The sequence below is a fragment of the Microtus ochrogaster genome, unplaced genomic scaffold (assembly GCF_000317375.1).
Source record: "Microtus ochrogaster isolate Prairie Vole_2 unplaced genomic scaffold, MicOch1.0 UNK36, whole genome shotgun sequence".
NCBI lineage: Eukaryota > Metazoa > Chordata > Mammalia > Rodentia > Cricetidae > Microtus > Microtus ochrogaster.
Genome location: NW_004949134.1, coordinates 933827 through 955375, shown reverse-complemented (window position 1 = coordinate 955375; position 21549 = coordinate 933827). Strand labels below are relative to the sequence as shown.

General features: G+C 33.7%; 1 protein-coding gene across 2 annotated transcripts in view; it reads left to right on the top strand.

The window, feature by feature from the left end:
- Nucleotides 1-21549, top strand: part of Il1rapl1 (interleukin 1 receptor accessory protein like 1) — a 1234859-nt gene that overhangs the window by 681805 nt on the left and 531505 nt on the right. For both annotated transcript variants that reach the window (XM_005368608.3, XM_026789983.1), the window contains exons 4-5: nucleotides 9880-10066; nucleotides 13743-13896. In XM_005368608.3, the coding sequence (XP_005368665.1) occupies nucleotides 9880-10066; nucleotides 13743-13896 (341 nt within the window). The remainder of the gene's footprint in view (nucleotides 1-9879; nucleotides 10067-13742; nucleotides 13897-21549) is intronic.

The following is a 21549-nucleotide window of genomic DNA, read 5'->3' as shown; positions in this document are numbered from 1 at the left end:
AAAAAAATAATATTCAGACAAAACACTATAAGACAAAATCCTCCCCAAAATATCGCTGTTTAGTATTGACCATCTATTGCTGGCCATAGGCCTGCCCTTAAATGTGATTTGTGTACATTTCATCATCCATTGATGAAAATTAATTTTGCCTTTGCAAGTGGTTATTTCTTGGAAGTAGCTTCTAAACTAGGGATGGCGGTTTGTGTATTCTTCTCTCAGCACTGCAATCCCATGTGATTTAGATCTGTGCAGGCCCTGTACAAGTTACCACAGCTTCTATAAGTACATATTTGAGTCCATCCTCTTGTGTCTAGAAGGCCTTATTTCCTTGGTGTCTTCCTTTTTCACTGGCTCTTTTACAATCTTTCTGTCTCTCCTTCTACAGAATTCCCTGAAACCTGAGGGGAGGGTCTTGATGAAGATAACTAATTTAAGATTGAGTGGTCCAAGGTCTCCCATTCTCTGCATACTGTCTAGGTGTGCATCTCCATATTTATTCCCATCTACTGCAGAAACAAACCTCTCCAATTATGGATGAGGAAGACTCTTATCTATAGGTATAACAGAATGTAGTTATGAACTCTTTTATTGATACATTCCTTTAGCACAACAGTTGTGATTGTTTTGTTTTCCCTTTCATCCATTGCCTATCTAGTCTCAAATTGTTGGTTGTCTGTAGGGTTCTGGGAATAGGTTCTGTCTCATGGAGAGGGCCTTAATTTAAATCAGGCAGTGGTTGTTTACTTCCACAACTTCTGTGCCACTATTGCTCTGGTGTATCTTGCAGGCAGATCACCATTGTATATTTCAAGGTTGGTATGTGGGCTTCTGTTTATCTTTCTTTTCAATAGCATGCAGAATAACTTTTACTGTCATGAACATTAGTCAGTAGGGATGGAGGCTCTATGTTAGCATCAGCAAGCCTTCTCTTTATTTAATGAGTTATGTAGGTGTTGTCTTCAGCAATAGGGCTTTACCATCAGTTTGGACAGATAATTACTCTTTCATTTGCACTGGCACTTTATTCACAATACTCGGAACTTGAAAACAACCTTGATGTTCATCAACTGATTAATGGCTAAAGATAATGTATATACCACGGAATATTATTGTGACAGAAAGAAAAATTAGCTTTTGAAATTACCATATAAACAGAGGGAGCAGAAAATGATCATTCTGAATGAAGTGTCCCAGACACAGAAAAACAAATTTTCTTTCTCGTAAGCAAATGACAGTTTTGGATCTTTAGTTATGTGTGTGAAATTACATTACCTATTAAAGTCAGAAAACTTACATGAGACCATGGTAGGTAGATTTCAACGAAATATAAATATATATGGAAAATATAATATACATAATAATTTCCATTGGGATATATATGTTTTCCGTTGAAGAGAACAAGGGAGAGAGTGAAAGCATGTGAGACATATTAATGTTAAGATGTATTCAGGAAGGGACAATTTATATATTGTTTTCCAAATGATATACTGTGGTTATATTTTGTTTGCACTTTAACAAATAGAGCTTGCCTGAAGATCAATGTAAGATCATGGAACTCAATTCATCATTTAAGTGAAAAAGTCAAATTCCAAATGAGAATGCAGTAAGCCAGGAATTTTAGATCTTAGGTGCTAGACGCATTTGTTCTAATCTTTTTAGTAAGGACTGATTTCAACCAGCTAAATCAATGGGTCCTTCAGAGTTCTCTGAAAAGAAAAACTAATCCAAACAAACCTCACATTTAGTGTCAGTAAGTATAAGCATAATTATTTAAGAAAAATAAGATGCAAGAAAAGGGCCAAATACATAGCTTCACTAACCACCATAAAGATACATGGAACAGTACAAAAGAAAAATAAACAAATAGAAGGCTTTCAGATCAGAAATAAATCACAAGAGTACATTTAAGGATTAATAAACTTTGGGACATACAATCCAATCTTTAATTGTGTGTGTGTGTGTGTGTGTGTGTGTGTGTGTGTGTGTGTGTTGTTTCATTCTCACAGCTAATAATCAGACCTGAGGGTCAAATTTAGGGTTTAACTGCCTTCCTGACTGTTGAGTTCCGTTATGATTGGTAGTAACTGTTTAAATTGCCACATATTTCAGACAGTTCAAAAATATTAAGTGTCATGTCCTAAAATATGGCTTCAGTACATAAAGGCATTTGTTGTACATGCCTGATAACATCACTTTGATTTCTGAGACCTATGCTGACAACATGACTTTGATTTCTGGGACCTATGTTGACAACATAACTTTGATTTCTGGGACCTATGCTGATAACATGACTTTGATTTCTGGGACCTATATAAAAGTTAAAAGAGAAATAACTTCACAAAATTGTCTTCACAAAACTTCTACACACATACCATGACTAATATGTATGTACAGGAATCAGGTACAAACACACACAAAATGAAAATATAAAAATACTGTGTGTCTTTAAATTTATACAAAAATTACAGACTGTTGCTTGTACACTATCAATGAATATTAAGGAGTTGACCATGTAAAATGAAAATGAATACATCTACTTTATTCTTTAACGATACTGATCAAATCTCTGATTTCCTTGTACAGCATTTTATAAGTGATAAAAGATTGCAAAGCATTTTTGAAATTGTATTAAATCCTCAGAGAACCAGGGAATTAATACAATATAAAAGATAAATGTTTAGGGCTGCTGTTATAGGATATATTTAACAATCAAGTTATTTGTAGTTTTGTTAATTGAAGAGATATACCATACCACACATTATCATGCTGAGAGGGAGTGATTACAAAATAATTGTAGTTGTGCTATGTTAAGATATTTCATAAAGTGGTTTTTAATATACTTCTTCAGTTATCTAGAGATATACAAAAATTTGCCTCCAGATTATACCTTTTGCTTTGACCTCTTTCTAGTTTAACCTTTATTTATATCCCTAAATCTGTACTTCTGCAATGTATCCATCCTTTTAGAAATAACACTCTAAAAATCCTGATATTACCCAATTCAAAGTAGCATATTGGTGAGAAATGTTGGTAGCATAACAGTGTATTCTACAGATTTACAGAGCCCATATATAAAGAAATTACTTTTAATTTTATTATTTTGTTTCACATAGATTTCTTAATTACTTCCAAAAGAGTTATTATTTCCCAGTGTTTATACAGGATTACAGTGTGGAACCGTTTCCATCATAAGACAAATCTCAAAAGCCAGTGCTTTCAGAAGTCAGTCATTTTATAAATATGTAAGAATATATATTAGTAAAAAGATATTATGAGTCTTAATTTATTAAGAACTGACACTTGCTCTCTTTCAATTTTATTAGATTTCAGAGAATTTAAAAACTTAAATTTTCAGAAAAACCAAGTTATGCCATCTTTCATCATTTTCCATTTTACAGTACTAAACAAATATAAATTCATGTATTGAAGGTGGGGTTCTTTTATTATTTTATACAAAGAACAATTAATTATACAGTTATTGCAAAACACATACAATATATTTGTTATTCAAATTTATTGTGTATGGAATCATTTATGCATGCTGTCCTAGTACTAATTATTTTCAAGGGAGCAATGAATAAAAAAGACATAAGCTTTACTCCCATTTAGGTCTTTAGTTGTTTAACAGAAGAGCCAATTCATCGACCTTTTCAGGTGTTAGGTACCTCTGCTATGAGGCCATGACACTGAAAAAAAAAACATAGTTTTGTACCTGGTATATACTATTAGGGTCATTTATACCAGAAAACTAAATTGTTTTCCACTTTGTTCAGTAGCAAAGATGGTGTTCACATTCAGATTTAAACAACTTTGTTTTCCTTGAATACATATAAATTCTGTGTCACCATTGTATGAACAATAGGAACATCATTTATAGTGATAATTTATTCATATTTTAATAAGTAAAGCTCGCCTAAATCAGAAGGGCAAAGATAAGGAACTAGATAGATGTCAGGCAATGGTGGTACACATCTTTAATCCCAAGGTTTTTGAGACAGGCAGATGGATTTCTATGAGTTCAAGGACAATCTGGGCTACAAAATATCAATCTAGAAACAAATCCAGGTGGTGGTGACGTACATTTTTAATCCCAGAACTAAGGAGTCATGCACCTTTAATCTCAGCATTAGAGGGGATAGAAAATTAGAGGAGACTGAGTCTTAATCTGCTTAGTTTGTTTAGTCTGCCATCGTCCAGCCTTGGTAGAGGTATTACTTCTCTGGTGGCTTGACTGATTTGCTTTTCTGGTTTTCAGGTTGCACCTCAATATCTGACTCTGTTTTTTTATTATCTTTGTTACAATCAGTAATGTTTCAAGTTTTAGCCTATACTGCAGCCCTTCTTTTATAAAAAGGTAGAGCCAAGTAAATACAAGATAATGAATTTTCCCATATGTTCTATAAGTGTATTTCTCTTATGCTATTTATCCCACTCTACCAAATATCTGAGAGCCATAATGTTCAGTTGTAAATTCTCCTCAAAAATCTAAATGTTTATGAATGTGTCATATGTTACTTTCTACTTGTTGACACTTCTCAGCAAATAGAGAAACAGTAATAATCAGATCTAATAATTTGTTAGAATTTTAAGTCACCTCCTGAAGAACAGAAACAAGTAAAGAAGTAAAAGAATTGAAAGTAATTTTAAAATACCGCTCATTAGGAAGCATTAAATCCAGAAATTGTAAATCCACAGTCACTGCACAGACAGTGTTTGAAAGTCAGGGAAATGAGAACTGAGGACAGCCACCTGAAGTCACTTTTAGATTAGGAGTCAGTTGAGTTTATGAAAGACAATGAGTTAACAAATAAGACAGAGAGCCCATGTTCTCTTTAAACTTCAGCCATTGTTTTCCATCCCATTCAGTTATTCCCAAATGAGAGCAAAACAAAACAAAATATATGAATATAACGAGTTCATTATGTTTTGCAGTAATTACACATTGAAAAATTAAAGGCATTACATTTTCTCATCTACTCAATGAACAAATCTGCTGGGCTGCATGGCAGAGTAGAAATATAAAGGAAACACGAATTAAGGACACAATAATAAGATCAATCACTGACCAAAGACTCACTGTATGACAGGCACTATTGTAATCTCTATTAATGTTTGAGCATGTTGTCATTTCACAACAGTAGCTTTTCCTTATGCAAATATGAAATAGGAAGATGAAGAGCTCAAGTGATAGTAGGAGTCCTGAGTTTTCAAACACTGAATTGGAATCTGTGTCCCTACTATTTTGCTATGGAGTTCTTATTCTTTTTACCTAACTGTATAAAATTTATGTGTGGGATACAAAACAATAGAAGTAAACAGAAATTTGAAACAGAAGAAGTCTAAGATTCCCATATCTAAAAGGTTATATGCAAGATACAAATTTAGAATAAACTGATTCACTGCTTAGAAAGGTCTATGTTCCTTTTCTTACAGGAGAAAAATGAGTTTATTTAAAACCTATTCCATATTCATTAGTAGAATGAAAGGCTGCCTACATTGAACTTCAAAAGTACTTCATGGATAAACAATGTAACTAGTTCTTTGTTTTTAATTTACTCTAAAAGAATCAGTGTTTAAAAAGTTATTAAGACATACTTAAAAGCTACTTATTTAGAATAAAATTAACAATTGAAATTGTTATTTTATATATGTAGTCTGTAATATAGATTGAACTTTTTGAATTGCCTATTATTATTTATATAATTAATCACTTTATTTTAAGAAATTTATAAACAAAATAGACTATGCAGGTAGACTAATAGTGTCACTCAAATAAACACTTTCCCATACTCAAAGTCTATGCAACTCATCAAATTGTCTATGTAATCAAAACATTTAGAAGCTGTGAAAATTAATTTTGGCTTTTACACCTTCACTATCTGTAGATGGAATTTTTCTGTCCCATTTGGTCTCACAACCATTCAGTCCCAAATAAAAACACAGAGGCTTATATTAATTATAAACTGTTTGGACTATTGCTCAGACTTATTATTAACTAGATCTTGCAACTTAAATTAATTCATAACTCTTATCTATGTTTAGCTATGGGGCCTGGTACCCTTTCTCAGTAAGACATTCTCATCTTGCTTCCTCTTCATCTAACTTGTGACTGCATCTCTGCCTTTCCCCTTCTCAGAATTCTCCTAGCCTGGTTACCCTGCCTATACTTCCTGTCTGGCTACTGGCCAATCATAGTTTTATTAAACCATTATAAGTGACAAATCTTTATAGTATATAAGAGTATTATCCCACAACAGCTATCAATTATAGCTGTACTTATGCCCTACACACAGAGAAAGAAAATGCACAAATAAAAATGAGAAACACATGACAATATTAAATTAGGAAAACAATTTGCTTTATATCCTTTTTCACAACTCGTGTTTCTTACTTGCATTCTGTCCATCGTCATCATCTAATATTTACTTCTCCTTATTCTCCTAGAAAACCTTTACTAACCATACTTTTGACAGTGTTAACACCCAGAAATCACCAAAAAGAATTAACACCATGGGAAAAAAACTGCCAATAAACAAATGGACTAAAGAATGGGCTATTTTAAAAAAAGAAAAATGGACAATTTTCAATAACCATTTTAAATGTGCTCAAACTCCTTAGCAAATAGAAAAATGTAAATTAAAAATGCTTTGACAAATTTTATTACCCAAGTTAGAATAGCTATCATCAACTAATCCAACAGCAAATGATGGAGAGAATGTAGAAAGAAAGAGGAATCTTTGTTCATTGCTGATTGAGATACAAATTAATCAAGCTATTATAGAAATTAATTTGGACATTCCTCAAAAATAAAACTACCTTTCGACTAAGTTGTTTCATCATCAGACACATGCCCAGAGAATTTCATACTCCACAACCTCTAATGTTTATTGCTGCTTTATTCACCATATGAAGAAAACAGAGCCAACATTGTTATCCATTAGCAGATTAATCGATAATGAAACAGTAGACATTTTTAAAAACGGAATGTTATTCAGCTCCAAAGAAAAATGATGTAACAAATCTTGCAGAAATATAGATGGACTTAGAATAATATAATAGGTCCTATATTCCTCAAAATATCAATAGCAAATCATGTTTTATAAATATATGTTAACACGAAACAGAAATATGTTAAGAGACATTGTATGCTAATATAGTTAACCACTTAACTTTGATAACTACTTTACTTACAATGATTTGAAAAGAATACATTGGAATGACATCAAATAATATACAATCCTCACTCCTAGCAGGCCTCAAGAGTGGCAAATATTTCACTGTGGTATTAAATTTGAGCTAAAATTTCACACATTTATTTTATCTTAGAATTCTTTCTGTTTTGTTTCTCATACTAAAATATTGAATCTACTTTTCATATAATCAATTACAAAAAAAATTCCACATCTTGTGTGACTCTCTGTTCCTTACTATTACATTTTTTTTGTATTTCTTAATTATACATTATATTTTTATTTTTTTTTAAATATTTTTTTTATTAAGAAAGAAAAAAAATTTTTCCGCCTCCTTCCAGCCTCCCACTCCTCCCACTCTCCCCCCCCCAACCCCCCCCCCCCCCTAACCCCCCCCCCTCCTCTCCCCCTCCCTCTCGAGTCTGAAGAGCAGTCAGGGTTCCCTGCCCTGTGGAAAGTCCGAAGTCCTCCCCCCTCCATCCTGGTCTAGGAAGGTGAACATCCAAACTGGCTAGGCCCCCACAAAGCCAGAACAAGAAATAGGATCAAAACCCAGTGCCATTGTCCTTGGCTTCTCAGCAGCCCTCATTGTCTGCCATATTCAGAGAGTCCGGGTTTATCCCCTGCTTCTCGATTCACAGTCCAGCTGGCATTGGTGAGCTCCCAATAGATCAGCCCACTGTCTCCGTGGGTGGTTGCACCCCTCTTGGTCCTGACTTCCTTGCTCATCTTCTCCCTCCTTCTGTTCCTCATTGGGACTTTGGAGCTCAGTCCAAAGAACTCCTAAAGCTGATAAACACCTTTAGTAATGTGGCAGGATACAAGATCAACTCCAAAAAATCAGTCGCCCTCCTATACACAAAGGATATGGAAACAGAGAGGGAAATCAGAGAAGCATCACCTTTCACGATAGCCACAAATAGCATAAAATATCTTGGGGTGACTCTAACCAAGGAAGTGAAAGATCTATTTGACAAGAACTTTAAGGCATTGAAGAAAGAAATTGAAGAGGATAGCAGAAAGTGGAAAGATCTCCCTTGCTCTTGGATGGGGAGGATCAACATAGTAAAAATGGCAATTACTATTACATTTTTAACTGGACTCTTCTTTCTTATGCCGATGTAAACTATTTTAGGTTACCATTTTTCCTAATTTAATGCAGTTCATTTCCATTTTATTAAATTGCATTCAGTTTTCCTTCCTTCCCATATTATCTATTTTTCCATTACAATAGGAAAAAACTTCCAAAATACAAATTTCATTATCATATAATATCAAGTCTAACATTTGAAATAGGTTGCGTGTTTTTCGGTCTGGTTCCCGTGAATCTATCTTTCTCGAGTCTTTTCTAACATATCCTCTTTTTGCTCCTCCCAAGCTTTGTGCACAGCATTACTTGAAATTTCCATTTTGATGACTGCCAATTGTCATTCATTCTTGAAGACAATCCAAGTATCTAGGAAACCTTGTTTCTTTTTTGAAACAACTTTGGTAGTTTATATGATTTTCTATTACACATTATGTTAAATTTCTATTGTTTACATTTACACTTTTCTTCCTTGTTTCTAAGAGGCTGGTGACAGAAAATTTATTTTATCATTGTAACAAAATTTATGAGCACCAAGAAAAAGATACTTTCCAACCTTTGAATTCAATGCTTTTCTTAATTTTCATTTTCCAGTATCACATAAAATATACTGCATTAAATATCTAGACATATAAACACTTAGCAAAATGTAAAAATTTTGTTACATATTCATGTTTCCCAATTATTCAAAATATCTTTGATCATAATTTTTACTCTAAATTTTTCTAAATTTTTATCATAATTTATTATTCTGCATGAAAAAAGTAGGATGCTGACTTATTTCCCCAATTATGTAGAACCCATCAGTAAAGTATTGACCTTTGACACCTCATAGAATTTTGTTTTTCTGAGACAGGATTACTCTGTGTAGCTTTGGTGCCTGTCCTGGAACTAGCTCTTGTAGACCAGACTGGACTCAAACTCACAGAGATCTGCCTGCTTCTTCCTCCCACGTGCTGTGATTAAAGGCGTGCGCCACCACCGCCCAGCTAGATCTTAAGACAAATAGAAATGTATGTGTAATCGCAACTGTTCATTTCGGTACTTTAACCAAACTTGTTGTTGTCCTATACTCATCAATCATTTCTCCACCTATCTAGTTTAAAAGTGCCATAAGAACTACATGGCATTATTCTTATTCTATTATTTCACTTAAGAGATCAGTTGGACCCCCTATTTCTATGTTTACTTTGCCAGTTTTACCACAAACCTATGTATTGACATTCTTCTGTCCTAAATTTTTCTTTATTCTTCCCACTTTTATGCGTATATATACATATATATATATATATATAGTAAATAGTTTTAGAATTTAATCCAGATATAATTTTTTATAGAAAATGAATATAATGTGTCTGGTTTTATAAAGCCAAGTATTTCTTAGTTGGTAGACAGTAGACAATCCTTTGAAATAAGTCAAGTTACCAAGAAAAAAGCATTAAACAATGGAGGCTTTCTTATTTATTTATTTATTTATTTATTTATTTATTTATTCATTCATTCATTCATGTATTTATTTTCCTGAAGAAGTTGAACACTCTGCATTGGCATCGTTTACTTCCCATTCACAATAGGTCATATATAAATTCTGCTTTGTTACAGGAACTCCACATACTGTATGAAAGTATCCATCTCACTGACAGTAGGAGAAAATGACACTGGACTCTGCTACAATTCCAAGATGAAGTACTTTGAAAAAGCTGAACTTAGCAAAAGCAAGGAAATTGCATGCCGAGACATAGAGGACTTTTTATTACCAACCAGGGAACCTGAAATCCTTTGGTACAAGGTATGGACTCCGGAAGATTTTATTGCCTGCAAATAATTTAATGTATATCTTATTTTAGAGAAATCTGGATGAAGTATTCAGTTGTACCTCATGTTATATAGAGTACTATACCAAGTTGTGCTGCTCATTATAGGTTTTTATGAGATTATATTTATTTTTTTTATGGCATGAGTGTTGCCTGAATGTATATCTGTGCACCATTAGCATACAGAATCTAGAGAGTACATTGGAGGACAGGAGATTCCTAGGACTGGAGTTATAGATGGTTGTGAGTGGCCATGTGGGTTTTAGGAATCGGATCTGGGTCATCTGAAAGACCAAAAGTGCTCTTAACTGCCTATCAATATAAATTTTAAAAGCCATATTCTTTCATAAATAAAATATTGGTAGCCAGGCGATGGTGGCACACGCCTTTAAACCCAGCACTCTGGAGGCAGAGGCAGGCAGATCTCTGTGAGTTTGAGACCAGCCTGGTCTACAGAGCTAGTTCCAGGACAGGCTCCAAAGCCACAGAGAAACCCTGTCTCATAAAAACAAACAAAAACAACAAAATAAATAAATAAATTAATTAATTAAATAAAATATTGGTTGATGTTTGCATTGTTGATCTACTACATAAGCTGTTGTGCTTATATTTAAGTTTTGTTTATATCGACAACTGTTTCATAAAGTTTGATACTGAAATACATTAAATGATAATTTCTGGGATCAGCATTCCAGCATATTCCAAGGCAAGAGGGAAATAATAGTTATTTTCTTCTATGATATAATGGCACCCTATTTATAAAGGAATATTATATTCAATGGTCATAACATTGTTTATATTATAGTTATTTTCATATTTAAATATGCTTAATAAATAGCATAGTAGAAAACATAATATTACAGAAGTAGTATTTTCTTCAAAAACAAAATAAGCCAGTCTCTCTTTGGCCGTCATGTTGCTGATATTCATTGATCTTTCAAAACTGCTTATGGTTTTAAGCTTATTTTTACTTAAAATAAGAGTATTTTTGGATTTGGATATACACAAAAGTAAATTTAGAATCTATGAATCTTCGTATGGAATAGTTTATTCACAGACACAAACTCCTAACTTAACCTTTTCTTTATCCAATCAATTGGAAGTTGGACTTTAGGGAACTGGACCTCATACTCCCTAGTGTACAGATGTCAGAATCAAAATATTAACACTTGTAATTGAATGCCCATAAATTAGAAAGAAAATTATTTAAAATAAAACAAGAAATCTGAACAAGTTCTAAAATATTTCTTCAAAATTATAAGCATTCTTCTCAAAGATTTAACTCTGATCCTGCATTAATAACCAATGGAATCTCAGAGCATTAAGAGAGCTGTTGGAAGATTTTTCAACTCTTCCCTTAGATTTTTGTCCTGGCCAATAGCTAACATTACTAAATTATTAGTCCCACTGGTTTTGTTCCTGTGAGAATGAGTTTTGTTTTTTCAGTTTTGATAATTTTGTACATTTCATCCGTGTGACATTTTGTAGTTTGCCTGTCTTCCACAGTGAACCTTTAAGAATATGATAAGATTAAAATTTCTAAAACCACATATTCTTTTATAGCATTTGAGTGTGAATACTCTAGACTTGAAGCTTTTCTTGGTGAGAAATAAATTGATTTTGATATATATTATTATCCTTATCTTTTGCAGTGAACTTCTTAAGGTTTTCTAAAATATGAGAGTAAATATGCATGCATGTGTACCTTTCAATTAAAACTAATTCAATAAATTCAACTTCATTTGATGTTTCCTTATTTCATAATATTCAGTTAGACATGTTTTCACCATCATAATAGTCACTTAGACTATAAAAATATCATGATAGAGTTGTAGATAGAGGTGCAGTATATATTATATGATACTTTAAATATTTTGTAGTAAATAGTTAATCTCTTCCACAAATTTTGGACACTAAGAAGCTAATTCTAAAGAATAATACTTTAATAAAAATTTATGTAATTATGACTACTTATATAACAAATATAATCAAATGATAAGTATATTTTGGTTTGAAATAACTGAAAAACACTACACATCATTATACAGAGGCACTGACTCACATATATTATGGTACTTAAAAATTTGACTTGTCAATAAATAGTTTTACCTTTTTATAGTTTAAAAGCATTTAAAGCAATTTTGTCCTTATTCTATTAATTTAAACACTAGTCTGAGAATAGGGATTTAAGTTCTTGGAAAAATCAGAAATCTCTTGACCCAATAACCTTATGACTAAAGAGATTATAATTTGGCACGTTTATTAATAATGAAAATGAATATTCATGATGTTTAGCAAATAAATAGTTCTCATTCACTGTTAATGGGAGTGTAATCTGGCATAGCTCTTATAAAAATCATTATAGATACTTTTCACTATGTTAAAATTTGAACTTCCATATGATAGAACCATACCACTCTTGGGATAGACCCAAATAATCCTATATCCTACCACAAGATACACATGAATGCATTTTATTGCTGCATTTTCACAATAAGGAAATGGATCAAGTACAGATGCCCATCAAGAAAGAAATGAATAAAGAAAAAGTTATATATATATATATATATATATATATATATATTGTAACTTTGCTTGAGCATAAAGAAAAATCTTCAAGAAAATAGATAGATCTGAAAAGTAGTCTATTAAATGAGGTTACCCAGTTTCAAAAAAGGAAAAAAATCTCATTTTCTCATATATGCAGATTCTGTTGTTGTTTATGTACATGTAAATAAGAGGTTGTGCAAATGAGCATAGATTATTAAACTAGATAGAATTACACAAGAGGGAAGAGGTGTTGCTAAAGCCAACTAAGGCAGTCAAAGTAAGTGAAGAGAGGTGACATGATAGTGGAAAAGAGGCTGCTTAGTTTAGAAGGGTACAAAGGAAGAGAGGGAGGCAGGTGGTGAAGAAGAGTATACAAGAAAAACGATAGAAGCAAATTGTGTTTGAAAAATGCCATATTGAAAACTAATACTTTGTGTGTTAATAGGAATTCAAAAGGCCTTGTACACAAATGTTAATTGTTTCTTCAGTATATAGAGATTTCGATTTTTATAACTGTAGTAATTTTATTTTGATAGAGGACTAGAACAGAAGCATCTACCCTGTAAATCTATTTTGCACTGTTTATTCAATAATACATTTTAAATCTTATATGATGAATACCAATAGAGTCAATTTCAGGTACTCCTCTATGAATTACTTGCTTTTAAATTTTATGTTGAGTGTGATTAACATATAGCTGTTTCTATAGCTAACAAGTCAATATGTTTCTACTACCAAAGTAGTACCATTAACAAGTTAATGTGACCCTAAAACTACTCTCCAAGGGGTTGTTCATCATTTCCAGATTTGGAAAAAAATGTAATTTCTTTATATTAATTCCAAATCTTTAGCCCCTGTAAAATCTTAATGTATAAATTCCTGCTAAGCATCAGGCATTGTGCTGCATGCCAATAAACCTACCATGAGGTAGAACAATCAGGACTTAAAGCCTAATCTCAATTACATAGCAAGTTCAAGGCCAGCTTGGTCTAGAGGAGACATTGTGTGAGTGTTCTTAATGAAACCAAAATTATTGCTTTAGTGATTGAAAATATCTTTTATTTGTCATATGTACTAGCTGATTTTATGGTTTTTGTATAGGAATGTCGAACAAAAGCATGGAGACCAAGTATTGTCTTCAAAAGAGATACCTTACTCATAAGAGAAGTCAAAGAAGATGACATTGGAAACTATACCTGTGAACTAAAATATGGCGGCTTTGTTGTGAGAAGAACCACTGAGTTAACTGTTACAGGTAATCACTGTCAGTGTTTCATTTGTAAGTAGAGAAACTGCCTTGGGAGTCAGTTTCAGGGCTGCATACTGATGTTTTTCAATGTGGGTAATGAAAGAAACACTCAACCAGATACTAAGTGGATTCCTATAGTGGAATTTATCCTTCTTGTGTTTAAATCATCTTGTGCTGAAATACATTTGAAAGGTTAAATAGAATATGTTTAGGGAATTATACAGATGTTAGCTTTTGAAAGTACTTGAAATAATGAGTTTACAATTTTTGAAGATCGTGCTTGTACTTTGTAGTGGAATCATTTTTAGAACCATTTTCTCGAGCAATGGAATAGAATACATAAAATCTACCTCTGCATTTATGTCCTGCTGAACATTAGACAAATAATTTTTCATTTTGACTTATTTGTCATTATATAGATAACACATATGATCTCTTGGGTTCAAAACAATTTCAGACAAAATCATTTTAAAAAGTAAGATTTGTTTTTATTTTTTAAAATAATCTTTTTTATTTTACATAACAATCCAAGTACCTTATCCCTCCTCTCTTTATTCTCCCCCCAACTTCCTCACACCCCATTCCCTATCTACTCTTCAGAGAGCGTGAGGCCACCCATCAGGAGTCAAAAAGATCTGTCATATCACTTGAGGCAGGACCAAGCCCCTTCACACTGTATCTAGGCCGAGCAAGGTATCCCTTCACAGGGAATGGGATCCAAAGAGCCAATTCATGCACTAGGGATAAATACTGGTTTCATGACCAGTGGCCCCAGAAACTACCCAAGCCACACAACTGTCACCCATATTCAGAGGGCCTAGTTCAGTGCTTTGAAGAATCACAGAACCATCCTGATATCTTGTTGATGCAGAAAATAACCAGAATAGTATCAGAGAACTACTTTTTAGAACAATGTGCAATTCAGCAGTCTAACAAGCGTATTTGAATTATTTTAAGCTCCAGAGTGTTAGTTTACAAATGTACAAAATGATGAAGATGAAATTTGCCCCTAGGGGATTTTCAACTGTCAAATTATTTAAGATAATATAGATATGCAGTAAGAAAATCCAAATGTTCAGCAATTTAGTGATGTAAAGGATGATATTCATGATCTTTTTACATTTACAACAACAATCACTTTTGAAAAAATTCCGTATGAAGCGTAGAAGAGAAGCCAGGACAAAACAAAATAAAAAATTACGTATATTTGCACATTCTTATTAAAAGAGGTTCTTGATAACTTTTGGGGGTCATATTTGTGAAACATTTTTAGAACACCATGTATTAATTAATTTGATACCTTCACTAATGCATGTAAAATATCTTTCTTCTATACTAAGCAAATATCTTTTTTATGTGTGCATGTATCCATGCATCATATAAGAATGCATTTCTTTCAAATCTTGAAGTATGATATAATTTGACTCAAAACTTTATTGTTTCATGTGACTCATTTGCCAAATAGCAATTATTCTGACCATGGGAAAATTCTTTACATGCTATTCTCTTTGGTACAAACCTCTGATAAATATCACTAACGGTTTATAGCTGACACTTGCAATTAATGATAGACTTGAGTAGTCAACACACGTTTAGTCTCTGGTTTGTATTATATACCTATCATAAGTCTATATATGATTTGCAATCATTTGGTCTGCAGTTTAGTTTTGGGTAATAGATCAGTGTATAGAAAAATTCAGAGGAGCACTTTATCACTTTTATTCCCATTGTTTTTGACAGTTCAGTGAAAAATATGCCAGTGTACACAATAAATACTGAAAATTTTCTGTTGCAATTTTAGCGTACAAGGTATACTGCGATAGATTTTCCTAACATTAGGCATTTAGAAAAAAATGAAACTAAAATATGAATCAAAATGATATTCTGAATAAAGATATAAAGATATTTTTCATTTCTTGCCTTAACTCTTTTTTTTTTGTTTTTTTGTTTTTTTTCGAGACAGGGTTTCTCTGTGGTTTTGGAGCCTGTCCTGGAACTAGCTCTTGTAGACCAGGCTGGTCTCGAACTCACAGAAATTCGCCTGCCTCTTCCTCCCGAGTGCTGGGATTAAAGGCGTGTGCCACCACCGCCCGGCTTTGCCTTAACTCTTTAGAAAGGAAAATGTATCCATGGTAAACATATCATTCTTTGTCTAGAAACAATAGTATTTATAAATACAATCCATTATGGGTCAGCTAGAAACTAAATATTGTGTCTTGAACTGATAAAAACCATACATAAGAACATTAGGTAAACCTAAGAGTATAACTTTATGCTCTTATATTGTTTTAAAATTTTCTGTACTTTCTGGATTTGTACAAAACCTTTCCATTTTATTCATTTGAAAACAAAGAATACTTAAGTCCTGATCTCCAAAAGAAAGTTGGTGATTTTGGCAGAAATAAATTATATGAATTAATAGGTCTCACCTGATAAAACTATGCATTCCTGTATTATGCATTCATCATGAACAACTCCCTTCTATTCCACCCTTTGTATGGGATGCCTTGTCCAGCTGATATTCCATTGAGGCCTTCCTTTTTCCAAATGGAAACAGAGGAAAGCATATGTGGGGGAGGGAGGGGGGAGTGGGAGGCTGGGAGAAAAGGAGGGAGGGCAAACTGTAGTTGTGATGTCTTCTATGAGAGAAGAATAAAAGAAAAAAGAAAGAAAATCTCAAATTAAACATGAATATATAGAGAAATCTCTTTTATATGATGACTTTATTTCCTTTGGTCCTATATCCAGGAGGGAGAGGTCTGGATCATGTCATAATTCTACTACTGTTTAATTAATCTTTATGAGCTTTCTAGTTTTGATGCTTTCCAACACTGACTAAACTTAGCTGGTCTGAAACTTGCTCTGTAGACAAGGCTTCCCTCAATCTCAAAGCCTCTACCTCTGGAGAGCTGTAATTAAAGGCACACACCACCACATTCTACTTTAAGCTTTACTTTAATTCCTTTTCACAAGTTGCACACTTAGCTGGATGGAATCTTGCCTTGAGGTTAGCACTACCTTTATTCCATTTAACACCTGACTTTTCTTAATCTTTTCATCTCCTTAAACACAGGACTTAGTTCCATTTCACTTCCTGGTGACCTTTTACTTCTCAAATTGTACATTTTATAATTCTGTTTGTCCAGCTTGCTCTGTTTCATTACAAATCTTTATAAGAGTGAGCATTAATAACTTTGAAAGAGTCAATACTAGTCTGTTTTCAGATTTCTTCTGCCGAGGGAATTCATCCATATCTCTTCAATTTAGCCTCATTTATACTGTTTGATCAAGGCAAAAACCAGCCACATTCTTCACCAAATTTTCAGCAAACCATTCTCTAGACCACATACTAGATTTCTTCTCCTCTGAAACCCCTTGAACCAGACCACTCACCACCACTGTCTTCAATGTTCCTAATAAGATTGCTTATTTAGCCACACTTGAAGTTTTCAACATCTTTTCTAATATGTAGTCCCCAAATCCATGTTTTTCCAAAGAAAAACATTGTCCAACCCATCACAGCACTACTCCACTCTTCACTCCAGCTTCTCTCTTGTTTAGGGTTTTATTGCTGTGGAGAGACACTATGACCACAGCAACTTTTATAAAGGGAAACATTTAATTGAGGCCGTCTTACAGTTTCAAATGTTTAGTCCATTATCCATGACATGTAGCCTGGTCACAAGCAGGCAGGCATGGTGTAGAGAAGGAGCTGAGAGTTCTCTGCAGGCAGCAGAAGGGAACTTGGTGCTGCAGTGGGCATAACTTGAGCATATGAGACTTCAAAGCCTACCTCCACAGTGCTACACTTCCTCCAACAAGACCACCCCTACTCCAACAGTGCCATACATCTTAATAGTGCCAGTCCCTATGTGACAGGCTTTCAAACACATGAGTCTATAGTGACCACTCCTATACAATCCACCACAGATGACAAATAAAAATGTGCAAATAGTCAAATCTCTATTGATATAAAAGGACAAATGACAGATATTTAAATTCCTTATACTAAACTATCTTTTACTTAAAATATATATTTAGCAGTATCCCTTTTCCAAATTATTTCTGAAAATGTCAATCTGGAAAAAATGTTGTATGTGGAAAAACATTAAACCTGATAATCTTGAAATAAATTAGACTTCTTTTGGTTGCTTTAACATTTTTGTCAGTAAAATACTTTGTTTCTTTTTTTTAGAAATCTTTTTTAATTATTTATTTTTATTTCCTGTTCATTCGTGGTTTTGCCTACATGTATGTCTGCTTGAGGGAGTCAAATTCCCTGGAAATGGAGTTACAGACAGTTGTGAGCTGCCGTGTGGGTGCTGGGAATTGTACCCAGGTCCTCTGGAAGAGCAACCAGTGCTCTTAACCATTGAGCCATCTCCAAAGCCCCTTTGTTTCTTATTAATCTTGCTAGTTAGTGTACACACATACCTGTTTCTCACATGCACACATTCACATTCATATACACTTTCTTGACATACAAACAGGAATTTTGTAGCTTTTTATAATTTTATCAACTTTTACTGTCTCCTTGAAAAGAGATTAATATATATCCAACAAAATTAATAATAAAAGCAGTAACAAAAAACTAATGAAGTCAAAATTTATGGGCTCAATTCTTTTTTTATTTTATTATTATTATTATTATTATTAAAGATTTCCGCCTCCTCCCTGCCTCCCTTTTCCCTCCCTCTCCCCCTCCCTCTCCAGTTCGAAGAGCAGTCAGGGTTCCACGGTAAAAAACAATGACTTCTTGAATTTTGCATGCATATGGGCTCAATTCTTATACTTTCTTCCTGTATAATTTGGGGCAGACTGAAATTTTGTTAACACAGATAAAATAACCTTAATTTTCTCCCTCTCAGTTTTGTGTATTCTGCTTCATTTAAAAAATTGTTACAAAGGCTTTTGCCTTGTCTCCAGATTTTAGATATTGACATAATTTTAAATGAAAAAAAGTCACAAAGCACAAATGTGATGGAATCAATAAGAAATGAAGCTTTGTATTCTAATAAGAAACTAAATATTCCAAAAAAATTTGTGATACTAGGTAAGTTATTTATTTACTATAAAAGAAAATCTTCTCTATAAATCATACATATAGACCATTATGAAGTCTAGGTTGGTGACCATTTTTCAAAACAGAGCATACTAAATCCATTGGGATTAAAGTTGTTTGCCCCAAATAATCTAATTATAGTACCCGGTATCTGCTTTAACGAGTTAGATACTTTTTATTTGGGAGATTCTCTTTTAGTATGTGTTCAACTGAGACAGAGTTAACAGTTTAATATTACTCTAGTATATTATACAGTCACTGTGCAACAAATTACAGATTTTTTTTTACTATTTATAGGAATGGATATAACAAATACTAGATACTTTTACTTATTGGGGTTTACAATCATGAAGCATGATCTTAGTACACCTCAAGGAAATGATGTCACATTTCAATGATTCATCAGATTGTTTTCAGTAGACATTTACTAAAGAGATTATTCTTCTCGTCAGTTATCCATTACAATGTTTTTGCCCACTCTAATGGTTCAATAAATAAGTATCAAACACATTAGCAAGGCAAAGGGTGAGAAGAGATGGGCCCTCTAGGTGGATATCAAGGATAAGTGGAGTTAACTGGGGGAAAGTGGTTTAAGATGTAAACTCCTCTGCAATATACATAGACAAGACCTGCCAACAATGGCTAAGTGTTACTGATTCTTAAGAGACAACTCTGAAAGACTTGATTTTAGAACATACTTTTCCCTATACTGTCAGGTTGCTACAGACCAAGGGAGGCACAATTCTGACTTTCTACCTTGATATTCAGACATCTAAGTTTCTAATAACTATAATTTATCTATTGCACAGAATTTGATACAAACTTGTTCCTATCTGGAGATTAATTCCCACAAGTAGAAAGTTGAATTTCCTTTATTTAATCCTAATATGCTTACTGTCAAACGTAACTGGACTCCAGTTACTCCATGTACTTTCTGATAATTCTATTATCATTTCAGACCGTGGGCAAAACATTCAGCAACACATTCTACACACCTCTTGTTCACTTGAAACGCTTACCCTTGAACTGCTTGCTCTTCTCTATTTTGCTCTTACTCCACTTTCAGATCTTTGTTGAAACATAACAAGCAACAGCGATCTGTTACCCTGAGTTTGTTTTTTGTGGTGTTGTGGTCCTCCAGTCAGTGGTGATGCACGCCTTCAATCCCTGCACTTAGAATGCAGATCTCTGAGTTTGAGGCCAGCCTGGTCTACAGAGTGAATTCCAGGGCAGCCAGGACTGTAACATAGAGAAACCTTGTCTCGAACACCCCTCTCCCCTCAAAAAAGACCGCATCTTGATTTCTTTCCATAACTTTACCTTTTATAGTCTGCTCATGCCAAGGGGAGCTGCACACTTTCCACCCTTCTTGGATTTGATTTGTTTCAGTATTTTCACATTCTGCAGTGTGAACTGTGTTTTGATTCAGTACCCCAAACTATTGTCTATCCAAATTCTGTAAAGCATCTTCAGCATCACAAACATCCCTTTTAACATAAGAAAATCTACATGGACATCAGGAATAAGCATCCTGTGGAATATATTCATCAATTATGATAGTATTCAGACATCCGTACAGTCCTGCCCTTGGGATCCTGACAGGTTACTTCCTCTGCTGCAACCATGCAACCACTAAGAGCACCCCCTGTGCACATTTGCTTCGTTTCCCACCTCCATCCCTCTTGTACCCAGGGACCCGTCTCTGCTCCCTTCTTGGCCAATTTCACTGTCCCCTTCTCTCTTTTCTTCAAATAAACCTCCGATATGAGCCTTGTTGTATGGTGTGACTTCTCTTCACAGCATTTTTAAGTAAATTACAAAACAACTATAGGACCATAATTTCAAAATTTCTAAATCTTCAGACCTGGTATTGTCTGCTAGGCTTTTGAGAACAGAGAACTGTTAGTGTTGGGATTGCAGAGCAAAAGTAGTGGTGTGTGACAGGAGCAACATTAGTTTTGGCTAGCACTGCTAATAGGTTCAGGAAACTGCAGCTCCACAGTTGGTACAGTTGGCCCATGTTCATTCTCTCTCTCTCTCTCTCTCTCTCTCTCTCTCTCTCTCTCTCTCTCTCTCTCTCTCGATATAGATATAGATACAGATACAGATATAGATATAGATGTCTGGTCTAAAAATATTAAAAATAAGAATGGACCACCATAAGTATTGGTCACATAAGGTTCTTTCAGAAATATTGATGTCACTTCTTGGACTAGAAACAACAATAAGAGAATGGATTAGGAAAGTCTTCTATATTGAATTTTTTTCCTAACAAAATGTGATACGTAAGCAAATTAGTCAGGAGTTAAAAACAGAAAATGTTACTGGAAAAAATAAAAGGAAAAGAATGAGAAAAAGTGCTAAAAGCATGATAGTTTTAGTAACATTTTCATACTGGGTACATTTTTCACAAAGTTAATGCAGCAATATATTTAAACTACTTTCCCATCAACCATGGGATAAATTTATGCTTTCAAAAGATACATCTTCCTCCTCTTTTTTTGGATGAGAAAGCTGAGGCAAAGAAAGGTTAAGTGGCTATATCAAGGTCACAAAGCATCATGGTGACAAATGTAGGAATAAAATTTAATTCCGTG